The following is an 18,308-nucleotide window of genomic DNA, read 5'->3' as shown; positions in this document are numbered from 1 at the left end:
CAATTACTCGTTACACGATAAGTTAATTACAATAGTATATATCAAGTCAATGAGATTAGCTTTAAACATAAGTTAATCGAACGTATAATTTATTAGACGCTAATCCAATAATCCAATAATAACGTCTGTCTTATGCAATTATTTCTAACTATAGGGTGTCCCAACAAGAACGCAAGATTTAAATTTGGCGCCATTCGAAGTGTCATTGTTGACATTTCAAAATTATTATTTTTATAATACAAGCACAGAATATATAATAGGTAGTACTAGTAAAAATGGAACGGTATGTAAACGTAGGATCAACGCATTCCTAAGACGCATTCTCATTGTGATTTTTTTTTACCAAACTGTTGAAAGTTTTGCGGCTACAGTACGCAAATTACGATTAACTTGGGGTCACAATAATGCTCCAAAAGAGTCTGTAAAGAAATTTATGGAAAAATTTCCTGAAACTGGTGTGTTAGTGAAGTGATGTAAAGACTATCTTTGATGTTTATCATTTTTGTCAGGATAATAATAGAGCGGGATAGCTATACTTTTGTCGCGTCAAATTCAAATAAACTAATGAAAGGAAGGGATTTGAAAAAAAGTTATCAATTTTTATAACAATTTATTTCTAGTACATAAGTTAGTCACACAAAATTGTTTCTATAAAAATATATATGGAATTTATATTATAACAATATCACAAGGCCATGTCGCGTATAGGTATTTTATTATTAAATATTTTTTACTCATAAAAGTATCTAAAGCCTTACATATGGATAACTATTTCTACGTATAGCCTGCTTGCATTCACTATGTAAGAAAAAATAACAAAAAACAATAAATTGTAAATATTTATAACCTTAAAAAATATATGAAAACAACTTGTAAGCTTAAACTACTGGGTCGTGAGAAAAAAATCGATTACATCGACTGTAAAAAACTCGAAAATTTAATGATGTTCTCTCTTTTCTACTGCTTAAGAGTGAAAGATTACGATATATCATTGTATTTTGAGTTGATTTGCAACTGTGATTATTAATGCGATGTATTTAAAATACATAATTCTTTGATGCTATGTTAGCGTATAAAAATGCTTAAAAATCATACAAAATGCAAACTAATGAGTTGTTAATTATCCATAATATAAAAAATCACGTGTGCGCTCACTCTTTCAAAATATCAAATTAATCTCAATAAAAAATAATTTTGAAAAAACAACTCCAAAAAAATCTCAAAAATATATAATAAAAAAAATGACATTTTTCCTAAATAAACCAAAAACACATTCACCATTTAACATTTGGAAGAATCGTGGCAGTTATTTTGGCACTAGTTTAATAAAAATAGACTTAGCACTTTTGTGTGTGAGCAAACGTTGTGCAATCATTTAAATAAAAAAAAAAGTATACATATTTAGAAAATGTTACCTCCTAAAAGCTATTTGTACTAAAAAAACTAAGAGATTATTATCGGTTAGTTTAAAAAAATTACAATTCATTCCACATAGAATAATAAAAAGACGTGTGGCACTCGGGGACTGCCACGGTAAAGCTATTGCATAGCATGCCTTCAAGCCACACCTCCGCCCGTCGAAGTGGGGAGCGTGAGGTTTTTCGTTACGGAATTTCTCGATTCGGTCCCCGCACTCAAGGCCCGCGATAGAAGCTATGCAATAGCTTAAAAATAATTGCTTTGAACTCTTTTAAAATAAGTAACATAAATATAGAACTCAATTCCATTGCTATTTCTTTATTTCAATAATTTTTGTTAATCTTATTCGCCATTGGGATTTTTTTTTTCATAAATTATGCCTTAAAAACCAAATCCAAATGATATATCGTTTAAAACTTACGTTTTAAACCTAACATAGGTTTAAAATCTAAATATGTAACTGACATTTATATTGAGGAACTATATACTTACTTGTTATGTATAATAACATGTTCTTTAAATTATACTCTACGCGTTGAATATGATCAAAAAGTTCTTCAAAGCGAAGCAAAGGCGACGACAAAAATACATAATTGATTATTTTGAGAATTTTTTTTTTTTCTAAATTTTGAGTAATATGTCGTTTACAGAATAAGTATGTTTTTGGTAACTCGTCTGAATAATAAATAAACTGTTATTGATGTTATTCTTAAAATAATAGTTTGGTTCCCTTTTTTATTATATTCAATTCAATTTATGTTATTGTGTTACAAAATTAGAATATGTAGGTACATATTCTTCTGAAGAAAAAGAACTTTTCTTATTTCTATTCTTCTGAAGAAAAAGAACTTTTCTTCCCCCTTAGTAGGTACTAAAGGGGAAGAAAAGTTCTTTTTCTCTCCCCCCCCACATTTTTTTGTTGTTTTTTTTTTCGATTTTTACATATATTTAAAATAAGCCGAATTCATCTGTTCTAAGAATATAAAAGTGAGCACAGTGTGCGGTCCGAGACGAGCGTAGTACGGCAAAAAGCCCTTCCATAGAGAGAGGACTCCTTCGTTGCGTAGTAAGTTTGTGACTACCGCCATCTGGCTTTGTCCTTTGGCAGCGTTTTGTATCCTGGAAATAAGAAAATCATGTTAATTTAGTTTTTATAACATTGGTAGAAAAGGACGTTACGTGACGTCACATTATTTATCTTAACTTACACCCGTATTCACAAACGTTACTGTGAGGTCTCATAGTAGGCATGGACGCATAGGGGTAGCAAAATCATTTCACAAACAATACTTAAGTGGTGAAGCGCACTATGCGCTCGATAAACTGAACGCACAGCTAAGCAACTTCGTTAGCTACTTTAGACAACGCATAGTAGACCAAAAACAGGCCACGTGTACAAAACGTGTGAAGTTATATTTTTTTGTCCTCTTAATTTGTTGTTACTTTCGAGTTTCGACCTCAAAAGTCAAAATGGATTATAGCAGTGAAGAAGAATTCGTAATTATATTAACGATAGGATATTTGAACAAAGGACAATAAAAACAAGAAAAGTGGTACGGGACTTTCAAGATCCTTATTTGATTACTATAGTTCGGAAGAGTTTAGAAAACGTTATAGATTTTTGAAAGATGTTGTTTATATATATATGGCTGTGAGTTGAAGGCAACAGTCAAGTCCTCCCAAGCTTGCTTTTTTAATTCAATATTTTTTGAATTAGTTCGCTTGTCTTCAATAATGGGTCGGTCTCGTACTAGAGCCACGATTAGTTCCCTTTCCGACGTGGTGAATGGTATTTTCTTAGAACTGGAATACAATTATTATGTACTCGTATTGTTTTATACGTCACTCAAAATTTTCGTTTAAGTTTTCCTTAGTTTGCCAGTCAATATGCCATATCAAACCAAGTTAAAATTACATACATAATAGCAAAGTAATAACATTACAATGTTTAAACTTAGGTAATTTGTGAAGATAGTAAAACAAAATTTCTCTGACCACATTGCGTCCGTAACGGTATTTTTTTTATTTCCAGTCACGTGGTGCTGCGACATTTTAAGGCTTATTATATGAAAATTACCACGACAAATCAAATGAACAATGTTTCTAAACAAACGGTTCGAATTGATTGTCATTGTCATTTACTCCTGTCAAACTCTACCATGAACTTAGCAATACAAATGGACCAATCACATGTCGCCATTTTACGCAGTGCGTTTGCTTTGGCAAGCATTACTTAAGTTTTGTCTATGAATAGAAAGGCTCGATGAATGGAACGCACTGAGAAGTGTTACCCTTGGCACAGTGTTGATGCTTTACTTAGGGAAGTACTGTTTGTGAATACGGGTGTTAGACATGTAATGTTAAAAAGTGGGGGTATTTATTCTTAAAAGACCCTAAAAATATATAGGATAGAGATGCAATAATTACAAAGTATATTAAAAACAGTATACGTTGTATCAACAGAAAATAAAATCAACTTGTATATTACAACGACGTTATTTATTTTTTAATAAGCAAGTTTTTAACTGAAAAAAAAAAGTGATCTCTTGGGTTTCTGCATGTTCATTGTTAATTAATTTTACTTGACTACAAAACATAGTGTCCCTTGTCGTTAAACAATTATTTAAAATATTTTCTTAATTTTTTTTTTTCTATTTTACCCTCAAAAAACAAAGAAAAAAAAACACATTACCTAGTTTTAATAATATCGACGGGCATAGACGCGATGGTGGTGACCAAACCGGAGACCATGGACGCGCAGAAGTGTAGCGTTATACCGTCCGGTACGTAGCCAACAAACATTTCACGGGCCTGCAATTATAATGTAAGTACATTTAGAAATTCAATATTTTAACGGATTTTAAACGCGATTTATTCATAATATTAGTTCAGATATTAGTATCCCGACGTTTCACACACTTTACAGCGAGCGAGGTCACGGGGCGACACAAACGTCAAACACAAATGATATAATATGTAAGTTTCAAAGTATGTATTTTGATGTCTAGAGCCTCAAAGTAATGAGAGAAATTAAATGTCTCTAGAAACAGCGGATGGAATAGAGGATGAAAATAAGAGTGCATGTGTGTGAGTAAATGTATGTGTACGTGCGTGCGTGTGTGTTTGTTTGTGGTATGAAATGATCTGTCTGTTTATAATAAATAACGTGTTAGGTATTCTGTGTTTTGAAAGTTATAATGTGTTTTTGATAAAATTCTAATGATATAATTTTTATATATCAACTTTGTATTTAATCTTATTTAGCCAACTTAAAATACTTTTCGACATCAATTTTAGATTTCATTCCGAATCCAAACAAAGTACTGATAAAACAAATTAAATTTACTCAAAATAACCTAACTCAAAATTGAGTTTGAGTTTGAGTTCAAACTCACCTGTGAGTACGTGCTGAGTTGCGCCGCGTTGACCACCATCGCACGACCAACTGTGGGGGTCGCTCCTCTCCATAGCTTGAGAACACCTTCTTCGCGAATTATCCTGTTTAAATTGATGTTTTAATTAAAATAATCTTTACTAATATTATAAAGCTGAAGAGTTTGTTTGTTTGTGTGAACGCGCTAATCTCGGAAACTACTGGCCCGATTTGAGAAATTCTTTCGATGTTAGATAGCCCATTTATCGAGGAAGGCTATAGGCTATATATCATCTCGCTAAGACCAACAGGAGCAGAGCACTGCGGGTAAAAGCGCGGAGCACAGCTAGTACAATATACACACATACATAAAAATAGCTTTCTCATATTATGTAAGCGTGTGTGTGTTGTGTTTACATTAAACCAGCATACAATATTATTTTAAAAAGTACATATTTATTTATAGAAGAGCTAGCTTTCCACCCGCAGCTTCGCCCGCGCAGTCAAAGGAAATCCCGCATAGTTCCCGTTCCCGTGGGAATTCCGGGATAAAACCTATCCTATTTCCCGGGGTAAAAAGTAGCCTATGTCCTTTCTCGGGTATCAAAATATCTCTATACGAAATTTCATGCAAATTTGTTCAGTAGTTTAGGCGTGATTGAGTAACAGACAGACAGACAGAGTTACTTTCGCATTTATAATATTAGTGTGGATGGTATTGACTTGGTTGTAAGTTAACAGCAGTAGTGATTTATATTGTTACATCATACTGTTCGTACTTTCACCTTTTTGTTATGAAAGGCAGTCACCTAAATAAAAGTAAGGTTTGGAAAGTGTTCTACGAAAAAAACGAAACAGTTAAACATCTGGTGTAGTATAATATTATTGACATATTTATACAACATATTTTTTTTTAATTTTAATCATTTTATACGTATTTATAACCCTATCTATTTCCCCTAAATATTATCTATTATCCCTATATATTTAAAAAACTTTGTCTGCTGCCATTGCCATCTCTTTACATTTATGATATGTGCGTGTTTGTGACTAAGCATATGTATCTTTATAAAAAGGCAAGTGATTTAAATAGCCGTAGTCGTAGAGATCCAAGTAAACTAATTTTAAAAGATAATCCTAGATTAAAAAAATATAATAAAAACTGTCTTTGTATGAGTGTAATAATATATAATAAAGTGCCAACTAAATTAAAAAACTTAGATACTAAATTATTTTTTGGAGAACTTCATAAATGGCTTCAACAGAAATGTTTTTATAGTGTTAAAGAATACCTAAACTCGTAATTAACATTGTCTACTTGCGTCTTAATATTGATTTTGTAATAATGTATGTAATTTTTGTAATGAATATGAATGAATTGTGAAATATTAATTATATAATAATGTGAATGAATAACAAATGAATTGATTTTAATAAAATAAAACTAAGAAGACATAACTAAGTAATACAAAATGTATATACAGTGAAACTTGGTTAAGTGGGACCTGGATAAGTGAGAAACCTCCATAACTGGAACTCATGCTGAGGTCCCAACACTTTGGCACTGAATTGCCTCTGTTAGTGGGACGAGGTAAACCTCTATATCTGGGATTTGTTCTTTCGATTTATCTCTATAACTGAGACAACGAGTAAATTTTATATGCATAAACCTCTGTAACTGAGATAACATTGTTTGTTTACTCATTCTTATTCGACCCACAAATTCCACACGTAATTCCAAGTACGTAAGTACAAATTTTGAGCTTCAATTACCTTCAGTTTTAGTTTCGCTTTACTATCATACATATGTTAATTTGAAAAATGTCCTATATTAATGGAACCCTCTGTGAATGAGACAGATATTGATTTATACCTGTATATCTGAGACACTGGGTAAGTGGAATACCTCTATAAGTGAAACGACATTGCAGGTCCCTTGATGTCTCACTTAACCAGGTTTCACTGTATAATGAAAAATGTATTTAAGTAATTTGCATGCCGTTGAATAACGGCTAAACATGCTGAAATAAATGTATCTTATTATTAACACCTATGTATACCATGTTTACTTGCAAATAAACGATTTATTATTTATTATTTATTATTATTTATCATATCCTACTAAACTACTAAAATACTCTCCTTTCTACTAATATTATAAATACAAAAGTTTGTGAGGATGGATGTATGTGTATGAGTACCTACTCAGACAGTCTGTAGTAACAAACATACACACCTGTGTATGTTTGTTATTCTTTCACGCAAATACTACTGAATCGATTACAATGAAATTTAGCACACATGTAGAGCGTAACTTGGATAACACATAGGATTTTTTTATTATTTGAAAACGAAGGCGAAGACGCGGCCGGAAAGCTAGTTAAATTCATAATTGTAAACTTGAACCAAATTTTTACCGCGTGGAATATTCCCCTTTTAAAACATGTAACACATCCCACATAAATCATAATCCGCTATAAGTACATAATAACTTCTTATTTAATAAAATATAGTCTAATAATAGTTGTTTTCTTCCGCACAATCAGCTGTCATGCGATTATAACTGTCACGTCAGAGTCAATTCAAAATGGCGTCCTATAAGAAGGCGATTTTTTGTAGTTTTATATGTCGTGGTGGAATAAAATGGTTTTCTTTCTGTCTTTCTTTTAAATTTCATAATCAAAATTTTATCTGTAACTTATTGTGATGTTGGGACCATATCGGCATCATTATATTGTTACACTAAACTTGTATGTTCCTTTATCGTATTTTTTTCTTTACTGTGTTTTTGTTTTGTGCCGAATAAATTAAAGTCTATAGGCTCTATACTTTTTTTTTTACTTTTAATATAACTATTAATTTATGTATTGTATATAGGGTAACGGGTACTAACCTTGGCACCCCCCCAGTGATTGGCACTTTGAGGTTTAACATGCAATTATTATGGTTCGCTAATTACCAAAAATAAAATTTACCAAATAATGCCCCCATTATTTATGAGCAACACTAAATGGTAGTTATGAATTTTAATAACTCGTAACACGGAGAAAAAAAATCTTTTCTGTCATGGTTCCGAGCGCAACAACTTTATCGTGATTTTTTAACAAATTTTGCTAATACTGGGTAAGTTTGTAAGTTGTTTTTCTTTGTTACTAGATTAATAAATGATTGGTGTGTTGTTTGTACTTGTTAATGAGTTATTATATTACAGTTTTAAAGCAAAATTTGTCATAAAAATCTGTTGATTATTGAGTTCTTGGGGTGCCAATGACTATGAGCCATGTTTTGTATGAGAGTACAGTTTTTTGGCACGGGGGCCAATGAATAGATAACGGTTTAACAATTATCCATGTTAGATTTTGGACTTTTTATGACGTGCATTAAAAGTTCTATTCATAAAAAGCCATATTATGGTGATAGTGAGTCTGCATCCAAATTTTGGCAGGGCCAATTATTGTACTTTTAAGGCGATTGGCAGGGCCAATCATTATACTCGTATGGTGCCAATAATTATACCTACTTTTAATGAGGAGTAGTAGTGATGTGCTAACGTTCATGTGATTTATTAGGTAAATAATTATAATAACAATAACAGGCCTGATAGAAAGTAACATTGCCTCCTACGCAGAAGGTCCTGGATTTGATTTCTTCATAACAAAATCATGTTGTGTCTAAGGTGCTATAACATGTAGGTATAATAATATGTAATTAAAAAAAGGTATTTAATTTAGGTAGTAAACACAATGTTGGATGGTGCTGTGTGAATTAAGCCAGATTTTTTTATTATTATTCAATTCAACAAAGATATTCAAGATAAATCATTTTACATCTTGCATTTTTTTCAATCTCTATTAGGAAGAGCGAGAACGTATGATAGGCGGACCAATCACGAAGCGAGCGGACGCCCATTTTCAATTCGATTCTTTAATCTGCATGGCTTATAACAGTTAATAGATACCTAGCTACTATTTGTTGCAGCATTTTATTATTACAAGCCTATTCCCAACACTATTTGTTCTCCGTCGTATTGATTGGCATACCACGTGTATAATTATTGGCAGTGCCAGTCATTGTACCTTTCACTATGTTAATCACTATACCACCGAGTGCCAATAATAGTGCCCTGGGGACTTTTTCAATATTTGTTAAATTTTATCATGTAAAGTCTTATTAATACAGCTAAATTTTGATTCGAAATGGTTCCTAATATATTTTACACTCAAATGCCATAAAGTGTAGGTCACTAGTATAAACGGTTGATTTTACACAAGCGTTAAAAGTCAGTAAATTGCTTTAGGTGCCAATCATTGTACCTCTTACCCTACTATGTATTTATGTATTTGTCGTTTATGACGCATAAAACATGTATAATATTTACATCATAACACAATAATTAGACCTTAATGCATGTGTGTGCTTATTTTTTTTTTCATAGAGCAAGCAAAGAGACATGAATCTATTTGTATTAGGGTAACGGGTACTAACCTTGGCACCCCCCCAGTGATTGGCACTTTGAGGTTTAACATGCAATTATTATGGTTCGCTGACTAATTACCAAAAATAAAATTTACCAAATAATGCCCCCATTATTTATGGGCAACACTAAATGGTAGTTATGAATTTTAATAACTCGTAACACGTAGAAAAAAAATCTTTTCTGTCATGGTTCCGAGCGCAACAACTTTATCGTGATTTTTTAACAAATTTTGCTAATACTGGGTAAGTTTGTAAGTTGTTTTTCTTTGTTACTATATTAATAAATGATTGGTGTGTTGTTTGTACTTGTTAATGAGTTATTATATTACGGTTTTAAAGCAAAATTTGTCATAAAAATCTGTTCATTATTGAGTTCTTGGGGTGCCAATGACTATGAGCCATGTTTTGTATGAGAGTACAGTTTTTTGGCACGGGGGCCAATGAATAGATAACGGTTTAACAATTATCCATGTTAGATTTTGGACTTTTTATGACGTGCATTAAAAGTTCTATTCATAAAAAGCCATATTATGGTGATAGTGAGTCTGCATCCAAATTTTGGCAGGGCCAATTATTGTACTTTTAAGGCGATTGGCAGGGCCAATCATTATACTCGTATGGTGCCAATAATTATACCTACTTTTAATGAGGAGTAGTAGTGATGTGCTAACGTTCATGTGATTTATTAGGTAAATAATTATAATAACAATAACAGGCCTGATAGAAAGTAACATTGCCTCCTACGCAGAAGGTCCTGGATTTGATTTCTTCATAACAAAATCATGTTGTGTCTAAGGTGCTATAACATGTAGGTATAATAATATGTAATTAAAAAAAAGTATTTAATTTAGGTAGTAAATACAATGTTGGATGGTGCTATGTGAATTAAGCCAGATTTTTTTATTATTATTCAATTCAACAAAGATATTCAAGATAAATCATTTTACATCTTGCATTTTTTTCAATCTCTATTAGGAAGAGCGAGAACGTATGAGAGGCGGACCAATCACGAAGCGAGCGGACGCCCATTTTCAATTCGATTCTTTAATCTGCATGGCTTATAACAGTTAATAGATACCTAGCTACTATTTGTTGCAGCATTTTATTATTACAAGCCTATTCCCAACACTATTTGTTCTCCGTCGTATTGATTGGCATACCACGTGTATAATTATTGGCAGTGCCAGTCATTGTACCTTTCACTATGTTAATCACTATACCACCGAGTGCCAATAATAGTGCCCTGGGGACTTTTTCAATATTTGTTTAATTTTATCATGTAAAGTCTTATTAATACAGCTAAATTTTGATTCGAAATGGTTCCTAATATATTTTACAATCAAATGCCATAAAGTGTAGGTCACTAGTATAAACGGTTGATTTTACACAAGCGTTAAAAGTCAGTAAATTGCTTTAGGTGCCAATCATTGTACCTCTTACCCTACCTCAATAATGCATCCATCACATTTTTGTAGTTTCTTCGTTGTTCCGCGGGCAGTCTACCATCGGCTGTCATACGAATTAGCGCCACCTGTAATATTATGTAATTTCAATATATTTATGTAATATTATTTGTTTGATTTAGCCAAAAAGCTCTTAAATATATATTTTTGATTCTTCACCTCGCTAATTTCTCTAATTGATTACATCTGTTTGCAGTAATATACAGATTAATAATAATAATTAATTGATCAACGTAGCTTTTCTATGGCTCACGGCACGTAAGTTTAGCGCTCACCTTGAAGTGGAGGGGATCTATTTGAACGAAATAAAGGCGAACTTGCAGTAAAACATTGAAGGTCACCGCTAGACTTACGTGCCGCGACTTATCATTAAAATTAATGTAAAAAATAGTATTCCTTATTGTTATCTAAGGCTTTGTACAAATATTGTACAGGTATTTGTATAAATTGAGTAAGTAGTCATATGATTTTCATACATTTTGTATACATAAATAAAATGTTTTTATGAACTTATAACAGACTACAGATAAAACAAAATCAACTCGGTTTTGATCCCTTCACCGGCCTACTTTACACGCATGCAGACTTAAACCAATACTCATTTTTTTTAAACTTTAAAACTTTATTTAAAGAAAACTCTTATTGTACACATGAAAATATATAAATCTTACAGCATAGCAATAAAATACATGCGTTTTTCTTAATGCCTTATAGAGAATAAACTTTTTTTTGGAGATATATAAGTAAAGAGATATAATACATTTTATTAAAAACAGCACGTGCAATTATAAATAGCCAAACAAACAAACTATTTTTACAACAACACATCGCTATGGAAACACTTGACGAATGGCACAATGACCTGATATTTGAAGCTTGGCCAAAATATCGCCGGAAATAAACACACCTTTGAAATCAAGTTCAAAGTCGTTTATGCAATCTTGCAGGAGATAAGAAACACTTGAAAATTGGAAGATAAAGGACTGCTTAGATGTGACGTGGAATCCTTATCACATAGTATATAATTATTTATTAACAGAACTAATATGCCTTCAGATAGTCAGATATGTAGAGAATTTAATGCAAACGAAAGGCTCTAGCTTTCAAATTAAAAAAGAAATATCGCAATCTGTTCGGCCAGTCGATAGTTCTGACATAGCAAACCCAAAAAATTAAGTCGTATTGAGAAATTTCTCCTTTTTCAAGTCGGTTGAAAACAAAGTCGCTTCTTGCAATAGCAAGACCAGTAGGTTTGTCCCTATGTATGCTTAGATTTTTAAACTACTATTAAACTACTATTAATAATAGATTATGATGGGGGGTGATTTTGGAGGAAGGTAGGTACTAGGTACATTATTGTTAAGATTTAGACACATTCATATGTCACAGGATGTTATTGGAACTTTAAGGTTATTTTTTGCAATTAAGTTGAAGTTGGTAAAGATATAGTACTATAGACAAAGGATAACATATTTCATGATTAAAATATGCCCTTTAAGATAAATTATCATCCCTTCCAGTCCCCTGCCCCACAATGAACGGAAACTGTGGACTCACCTCAGCAGGAGTCCCCACGAAGGCTCCTATAGACCCGGCCGCGATACCTAGCGCCGTTTTCATGGCGAAGCCCGGCGCTTCGCCCCCGTGCTTTCTGAAAATACAATTATAAAAAAATTGGTCATTTCATAATAAATTTGCGTTGTAAAAAAGTTAAATTAGTTTATTAGAGGCCATATTCACGTTGCTAACTTATAAAATAAGAAGTTTGATACATGTGGCTATAAAAAAAAATCTGTGGTTTGAATTATTATTTCTTATCATAATTGTCTTATTTATAGTAAGTATTCAATGCGCATGATTACTGAAGATTATGATGTGACTGCAAGTAATATAAAAATTCCACAAAAATTCATATGTTATGTCATAAAGATTGACGTAGGTTTTTATTTGAGTAGATTAAGAGTTTTGTAGCGTCAGATAATTAAGTTTATAGTTTCTATTAGTAAATCAGTATGATAATATTTAACGTCACAGCACTATCACCAGAGCAACATAGTTGTGATAGTAATGATGTAAAACGGTAAAAGATAACTCATGAATGTTGAATTAATTGATCGATAACTATACAGATAACTTATCACAATTTATAAGATGAAGAAGTTTTTGTTACATTTCAACATTTTTCATTACATGGCAGCTATGGCATAAAAACTATTTTTTAATATTTATTTACTAACACTATAACCTTGATATATACCACTTTTTATTAATGATATACTCGGTATTATATATTAAATAATATCTGCAGTTGACAGCCCTGCACTCTTATGACGTCACATATTTACCAAGCCATATCATAAAATCACACATAAAATGAATGATGGGCTCAAGTCATAAACTCAAACAAACTCAAACTCAAACATTTATTTATTCAATTAGACTACTTTTAGTAGCACTTTCGAATCGTCATTACATAAGTATTTTTAACATTTACCTTTATTTATTTAATAAAGAAAACTATTTCGTACAGAATGTTGCTTATCCGACTCTACCGACCGACTCGACCGACTATTTTACACATTGCATTTTTGCATCTAATATATCATTCGTTGACACTTAATAGAAAATTTAGCTTTGCCATTTATTTTTGCAATGTTTTTGGCACGGTTCGAACAGCATTTTGTTGTTTCCATGAAGCCGAAGTGAAATACCTAAGTCCATCGTGGTCTAGCATTCCTATGAAGTTGCATAATTACTAACAAATCGAGAAATTTGTATTATCGGTAATTCATCAGGAAGGCAAGAGATCAACATTTACTAAAACGGCAGAATTTCATTTAAAAGTTAGATTATTGCTATTTTTGCGGTCGGTCGGATACCTCACTATTTAGATGTTTGTGGTATAACTAAGTACATAGAAGTAAAAATTTTATAGCACTTGTTCCGACGCGACTGTAAGTCCTAAACGTCCTAACTAGTCTAGTTTTATCCATTTCAAACTAAATTCGTAATGGCGTCAATTTTTTAGGACTACTCTACTTTTTATACATTTTTTTTTAAATTGCTCCTCTATAGATTTGGACACTTGTAATTAAGACGTGGTAATTAAGCTCATGTTTTCTCTATCGAATACGATATATTTTCTCAGTTACATAATTGATACCATGGTAACTTATTGATGTAATATTTACATCTTAGTAGAACTATGAAATTGTAGCACGTCCATATTGACATTCGACCTGCCGATACGCATTGTATGATAACATAAAGTTGTTTATTCATCGACATCGATATGCTCGTAATATTTGGACATATTATTATGTATTAATATAGTACATAGATACATGTTCGTTTAACCTTGAATTTCAGCCTAGATAATACCTGCAATCTGGTCTGAAAAGTCCGTAGGTAAAGTACCTGTAGGTATATCCAAAGGTCTATCCATCGTTAAGTTTTATCAATCTTTGATAAAATATAAAAATCGGACCGACCGTTTTGGTGGCTAAACAGTAAACACTTAAGAGTTAAGACAACAAGTGATAACTGCGTTAAAAACAACCGACTTCAAACTTGCACTTGCAAAATTCACAAATACCTACAGACAAAAATGCTCATAAAATAAAAACTACTGGGCCTATCCGAATAAAATTTTTATGGGACCAATTCGACACCATCCCGCATCGAACAAAAAAAGAATCACGTAAATCGGTTCAGAAACCTCGGAGTAATCGGTGTACATACATAAAAAAAAATATATACCGGCCGAATTGATAACCTCCTCCTTTTTTTTGAAGTCGGTTAATAAATTATTATACCTAACTCAAATATAACAATTGAATGCTTTTATTTTTTAAATGCTACGTAGCTTTTTGTTGTCTTTATATTTCTCCTCTTTCATACTTTTATAGAACTAGTTATATAATATATTTGATTCATATAGATTATAGGCCATCCACACGTCTGCCGAACAACGTGACAAACAACGAACACATAGGGACGGCGCTATACCGAGAAGCGAGAAGGAAATAAGTACACCTCTTTTCTTCGTATAGTGCTGTCCCTATGTGTTCGTTGTTTGTCACGTTGTTCGGCAGAAGTGTGGATGGCCTATTAGATCTCTCGATTGGTCAAACAAATTACGGGTCCCCGGAGGTCTAAAAGTCGTTCGTTCGAATTAGTCTCTATCTTATCCAATCTCTATAGATTGCATAAAGCCCTAATTATAGTTTCTACTACCACTAAAATGGAAAAGATTTCAGGTAAAATAACATAGAGTATGTATATGGTTATATATCCTTGTACTTTGTTAGCAGTTAACATGAACGTGACTATTCATTTAGTCAATTGACAATTCTATTGTTAGCTTGATAAATATTACAATACAGTATTTAGATAGTATTTGATACTTGCTAAGTTTAATATGTACATTTTAACGACACAGATGCCTATCCCTACTTATAGTGTAAATGGAAAATCTGTACCATACATTTATACATGCGAAACAGTTGAACGGATTTTCGTGAATTTTAGAATACCGATAAAAACTTGGCTTAAATATGATCGCAATTTGTATGGAAATTGCAAGTGAAGCCGACATATTATAATCTAGTGAAAATGTACTAAATTTCATTCTCTTGTTTTCATTCATAGAATTTCAACACACACACGATGTTGATTGCATTTATGAAATTGCCCTAGTAACTAAATTGTAACAGTAGGTAACTAGGTACCTCTCGATGAATGAATTTTATTACCACTATACATATTAATAATTATATGTATTTGATATTTATCTTTATCACATGAGATAATTTTATAGAATAGAAAAAGTCGACTATGAAGAGCGAATTTTTTCTAAAACTAAAGATTAATTATTATTAACCCTAACTATTAAATTCATATTATATAGCCCAATAAAAAGCCAATAAAGCATACATAAATAAATTTATTTTAACCCATTTTATTAAAAATGAATTATATTCTTATTTAACAATACCTTTTACGAAATTAAAATTTATATTATACTATTATGTAAAAAGGCCAAGGCAATTTATATTTCTTTCAATGCTACTAATTTTTTATTTAGATTGCAAAATGTGATACAATTAGAAATTAAAGATTTTAACGGATTTTAAACGCGATTTATTCATTGTTTTATTATCCCCAGATTTCCGACTTCGCACACTTTGCAGCGAGTGTGGTCACACAGTTTCCCCGTGACCACTCTTGAACGTGTTAACATGTTAAAATCCGTTAAATTCTTTAAATTCTAAATGTATAATACTTTAAATCAAACATTAGAAAATACAATGTGATGCAATTTAACTATAATTAGTAGGTACATGCATCATAGAGGAACGAAAAATGGGCAACAGAACAGAATAGCATTTGTCGGGCTAACTAATACTAGTCCTACTATCCTACTAATATTATAAATGCGAAAGTTTGTGAGGATGAATGTGTGTGTGTATGTTTTTTACTCTTTCATGCAAATACTACTGAACCGATTACCATGAAATGTAGCACACTTATAGAGGGTAACTTGGATTAACACATAGGATAGGTTTTATCACAGAAATCCCACGGGAATTGGAACTATGCGGGTTTTTCTTTGAAAACGCGTGCGAAGCCGTGGGCAGAAAGCTAGTATAAACATAAATTACTCACTCTTTATAAGAATCAAATAGCCAACTATATACACCAAGGCGAGTGGTAGTATATGTAGCCTGTCGTAAGAGACCCGCCGAGAGCCCAGCGTATAGGGCCACAAAGCCCTCTCTCGCTACAATCTCACCGGCCACAGTGAACGACGATCGACCGCCACCACTCAATTGCATTCGGGTTTTGATCAAATCCAAAGGCTGCACTACGCAGGTTGCAGCCATACTGTAAAATAATATTCATATAATACCTAGGAAACTTAAAAACGATTTTTAACATGCATTAGGTCTGCGGCCTGTCTCGGACTTGTACCTTAAATTGTAAAAACCATTAAATCCTCCTGAAAAGGAGTAGGAATATTTTGATGTTTAGGAGTTCAGTGACAAATACATGCACAGAAGAAGCATATCCTATTTATATATAAATGATATCATTTGTGGTAGTGTAGATATGTTTTTTTTTCACGGAGAACCACTAAATGGATTTTGATAATACTTAGCAGTTAGCAGTGATGTATCATATCATGTAGCATAGCTTTTGTATCATTCAGGCATTCTCGAGTTGTAAGTGGTGAAACTAATGTCACTTCTGCTGTCTGTCTGTCTATCCCTATTCTATGTTAAGATCTTTACAACTATGCAGTGGCTATTATTTTTTTATAGATATACTGACTCTCAAGGAAGATTTTAGTGTGTAGTTTGTTCAGTTTAATCAGCTGCTTAATGAAGAGCCTAGCCTATTTAATATTATCTTCTTGTAATAATCTTCAATTACAATAAGTCAAATTATGAAATGTAAAAAAATAATACATCAATGTTAATAGCGAAATGCATTTAGTATACGTTATATAATCGTTCTTTCAACATAATAATAAAAATTTGAAGATCAACCACATCAAATTCATATTTATAATTAGATATGCCCAAAATTTTAATTAAAATCATGTTCGATAAATAAATAGTTTTGTCAGTATCAATAAAATGTTCATGGAATTTCCATTTTATATTAATTTAATAGTGAAAATGAACAGTATCGTTAAATAAATATACAAACCCTGCAAAACCACCAAAGGCAAATTTCAATCCATTTGGAATATATCGCTCTTTTACAGGTGCTGCAACCGTTTGAGTTTGAGCCATTATTGTTGGTTTATTTCTTATTTACTGTTTATATAAAAACACCATCAATGTTATATTAACACTCGTTCAACGAGATTATTCAGGAGTGAGTCGAATCTGGAATCGACTAGGTACCTAACAAGACAGTAATAAAATTATTTACTGTGAATACATACTGAATACATATGTCATTTTGAAAGATGACTGATGAGTTGACTTCGAGACTCGAGTTGACAGGAATCAGCCATCAGGATGGTATATTTTGACAGTTACATTTCAGTTTATTAATTGAAAAATTCTTGTAAAATAAACTGATTTAAACATTTTATAGGTACCTAAAACAATATATTAGATAACTAATAATCAATTTAACTATTGTATTAAATTACGATGCAAAAGGATAGAAGGATAATGCTGACATAGAGAGCGAGCGTAGAGCGTTGTCGGTCCGTGCGAACATGGAGGTTTGCTCGTTGTTCCACTGAAGTGAAATTAACACTATTCAGAGCATATTGCTCTAATTTCTACACGTGCAGCCTCTGGTATAACTATGGTCGCCGGGCATACAATGCTCTGCGTATTCAATATAACAACGCATTCAGAGCGCTGATGGGGCTGCCTCGCCACCTTAGATTATACGGTGTATAATCTAAATTCTAAACTCGCCACTGTAGCGCATCAGGGATGTTTGCTGAAGCTCGGGTAGATTGCTTTTATAGTATAATACGGAAGAGATGTACATCTCTGGTGCGCCAGGTGCGGGGCAGTACCAAACAGATTCGATTGTGTGTACTTGCA

The 18,308-nt window shown here is 32.3% G+C and overlaps 1 protein-coding gene across 1 annotated transcript; it reads right to left on the bottom strand.

Moving 5' to 3' along the window:
* Positions 1-2,296: 2,296 nt before the first annotated feature.
* Positions 2,297-17,686, bottom strand: LOC123698284 (mitochondrial 2-oxoglutarate/malate carrier protein). Its single transcript, XM_045644875.1, has 7 exons — positions 17,446-17,686; positions 16,399-16,617; positions 12,289-12,382; positions 10,714-10,799; positions 4,815-4,917; positions 4,112-4,230; positions 2,297-2,538 (listed from the first exon to the last, which is right to left on the bottom strand). The coding sequence occupies exons 1-7, from the start codon at positions 17,529-17,531 to the stop codon at positions 2,358-2,360; spliced, it is 888 nt and encodes a 295-aa protein (XP_045500831.1). The 5' UTR covers positions 17,532-17,686; the 3' UTR covers positions 2,297-2,357.
* Positions 17,687-18,308: the final 622 nt, after the last annotated feature.

This window comes from Colias croceus, chromosome 15 (genome assembly GCF_905220415.1).
Source record: "Colias croceus chromosome 15, ilColCroc2.1".
NCBI lineage: Eukaryota > Metazoa > Arthropoda > Insecta > Lepidoptera > Pieridae > Colias > Colias croceus.
The sequence above is the reverse complement of the archived record's forward strand: the minus strand, read 5'-3'. Positions and strand labels throughout refer to the sequence as shown.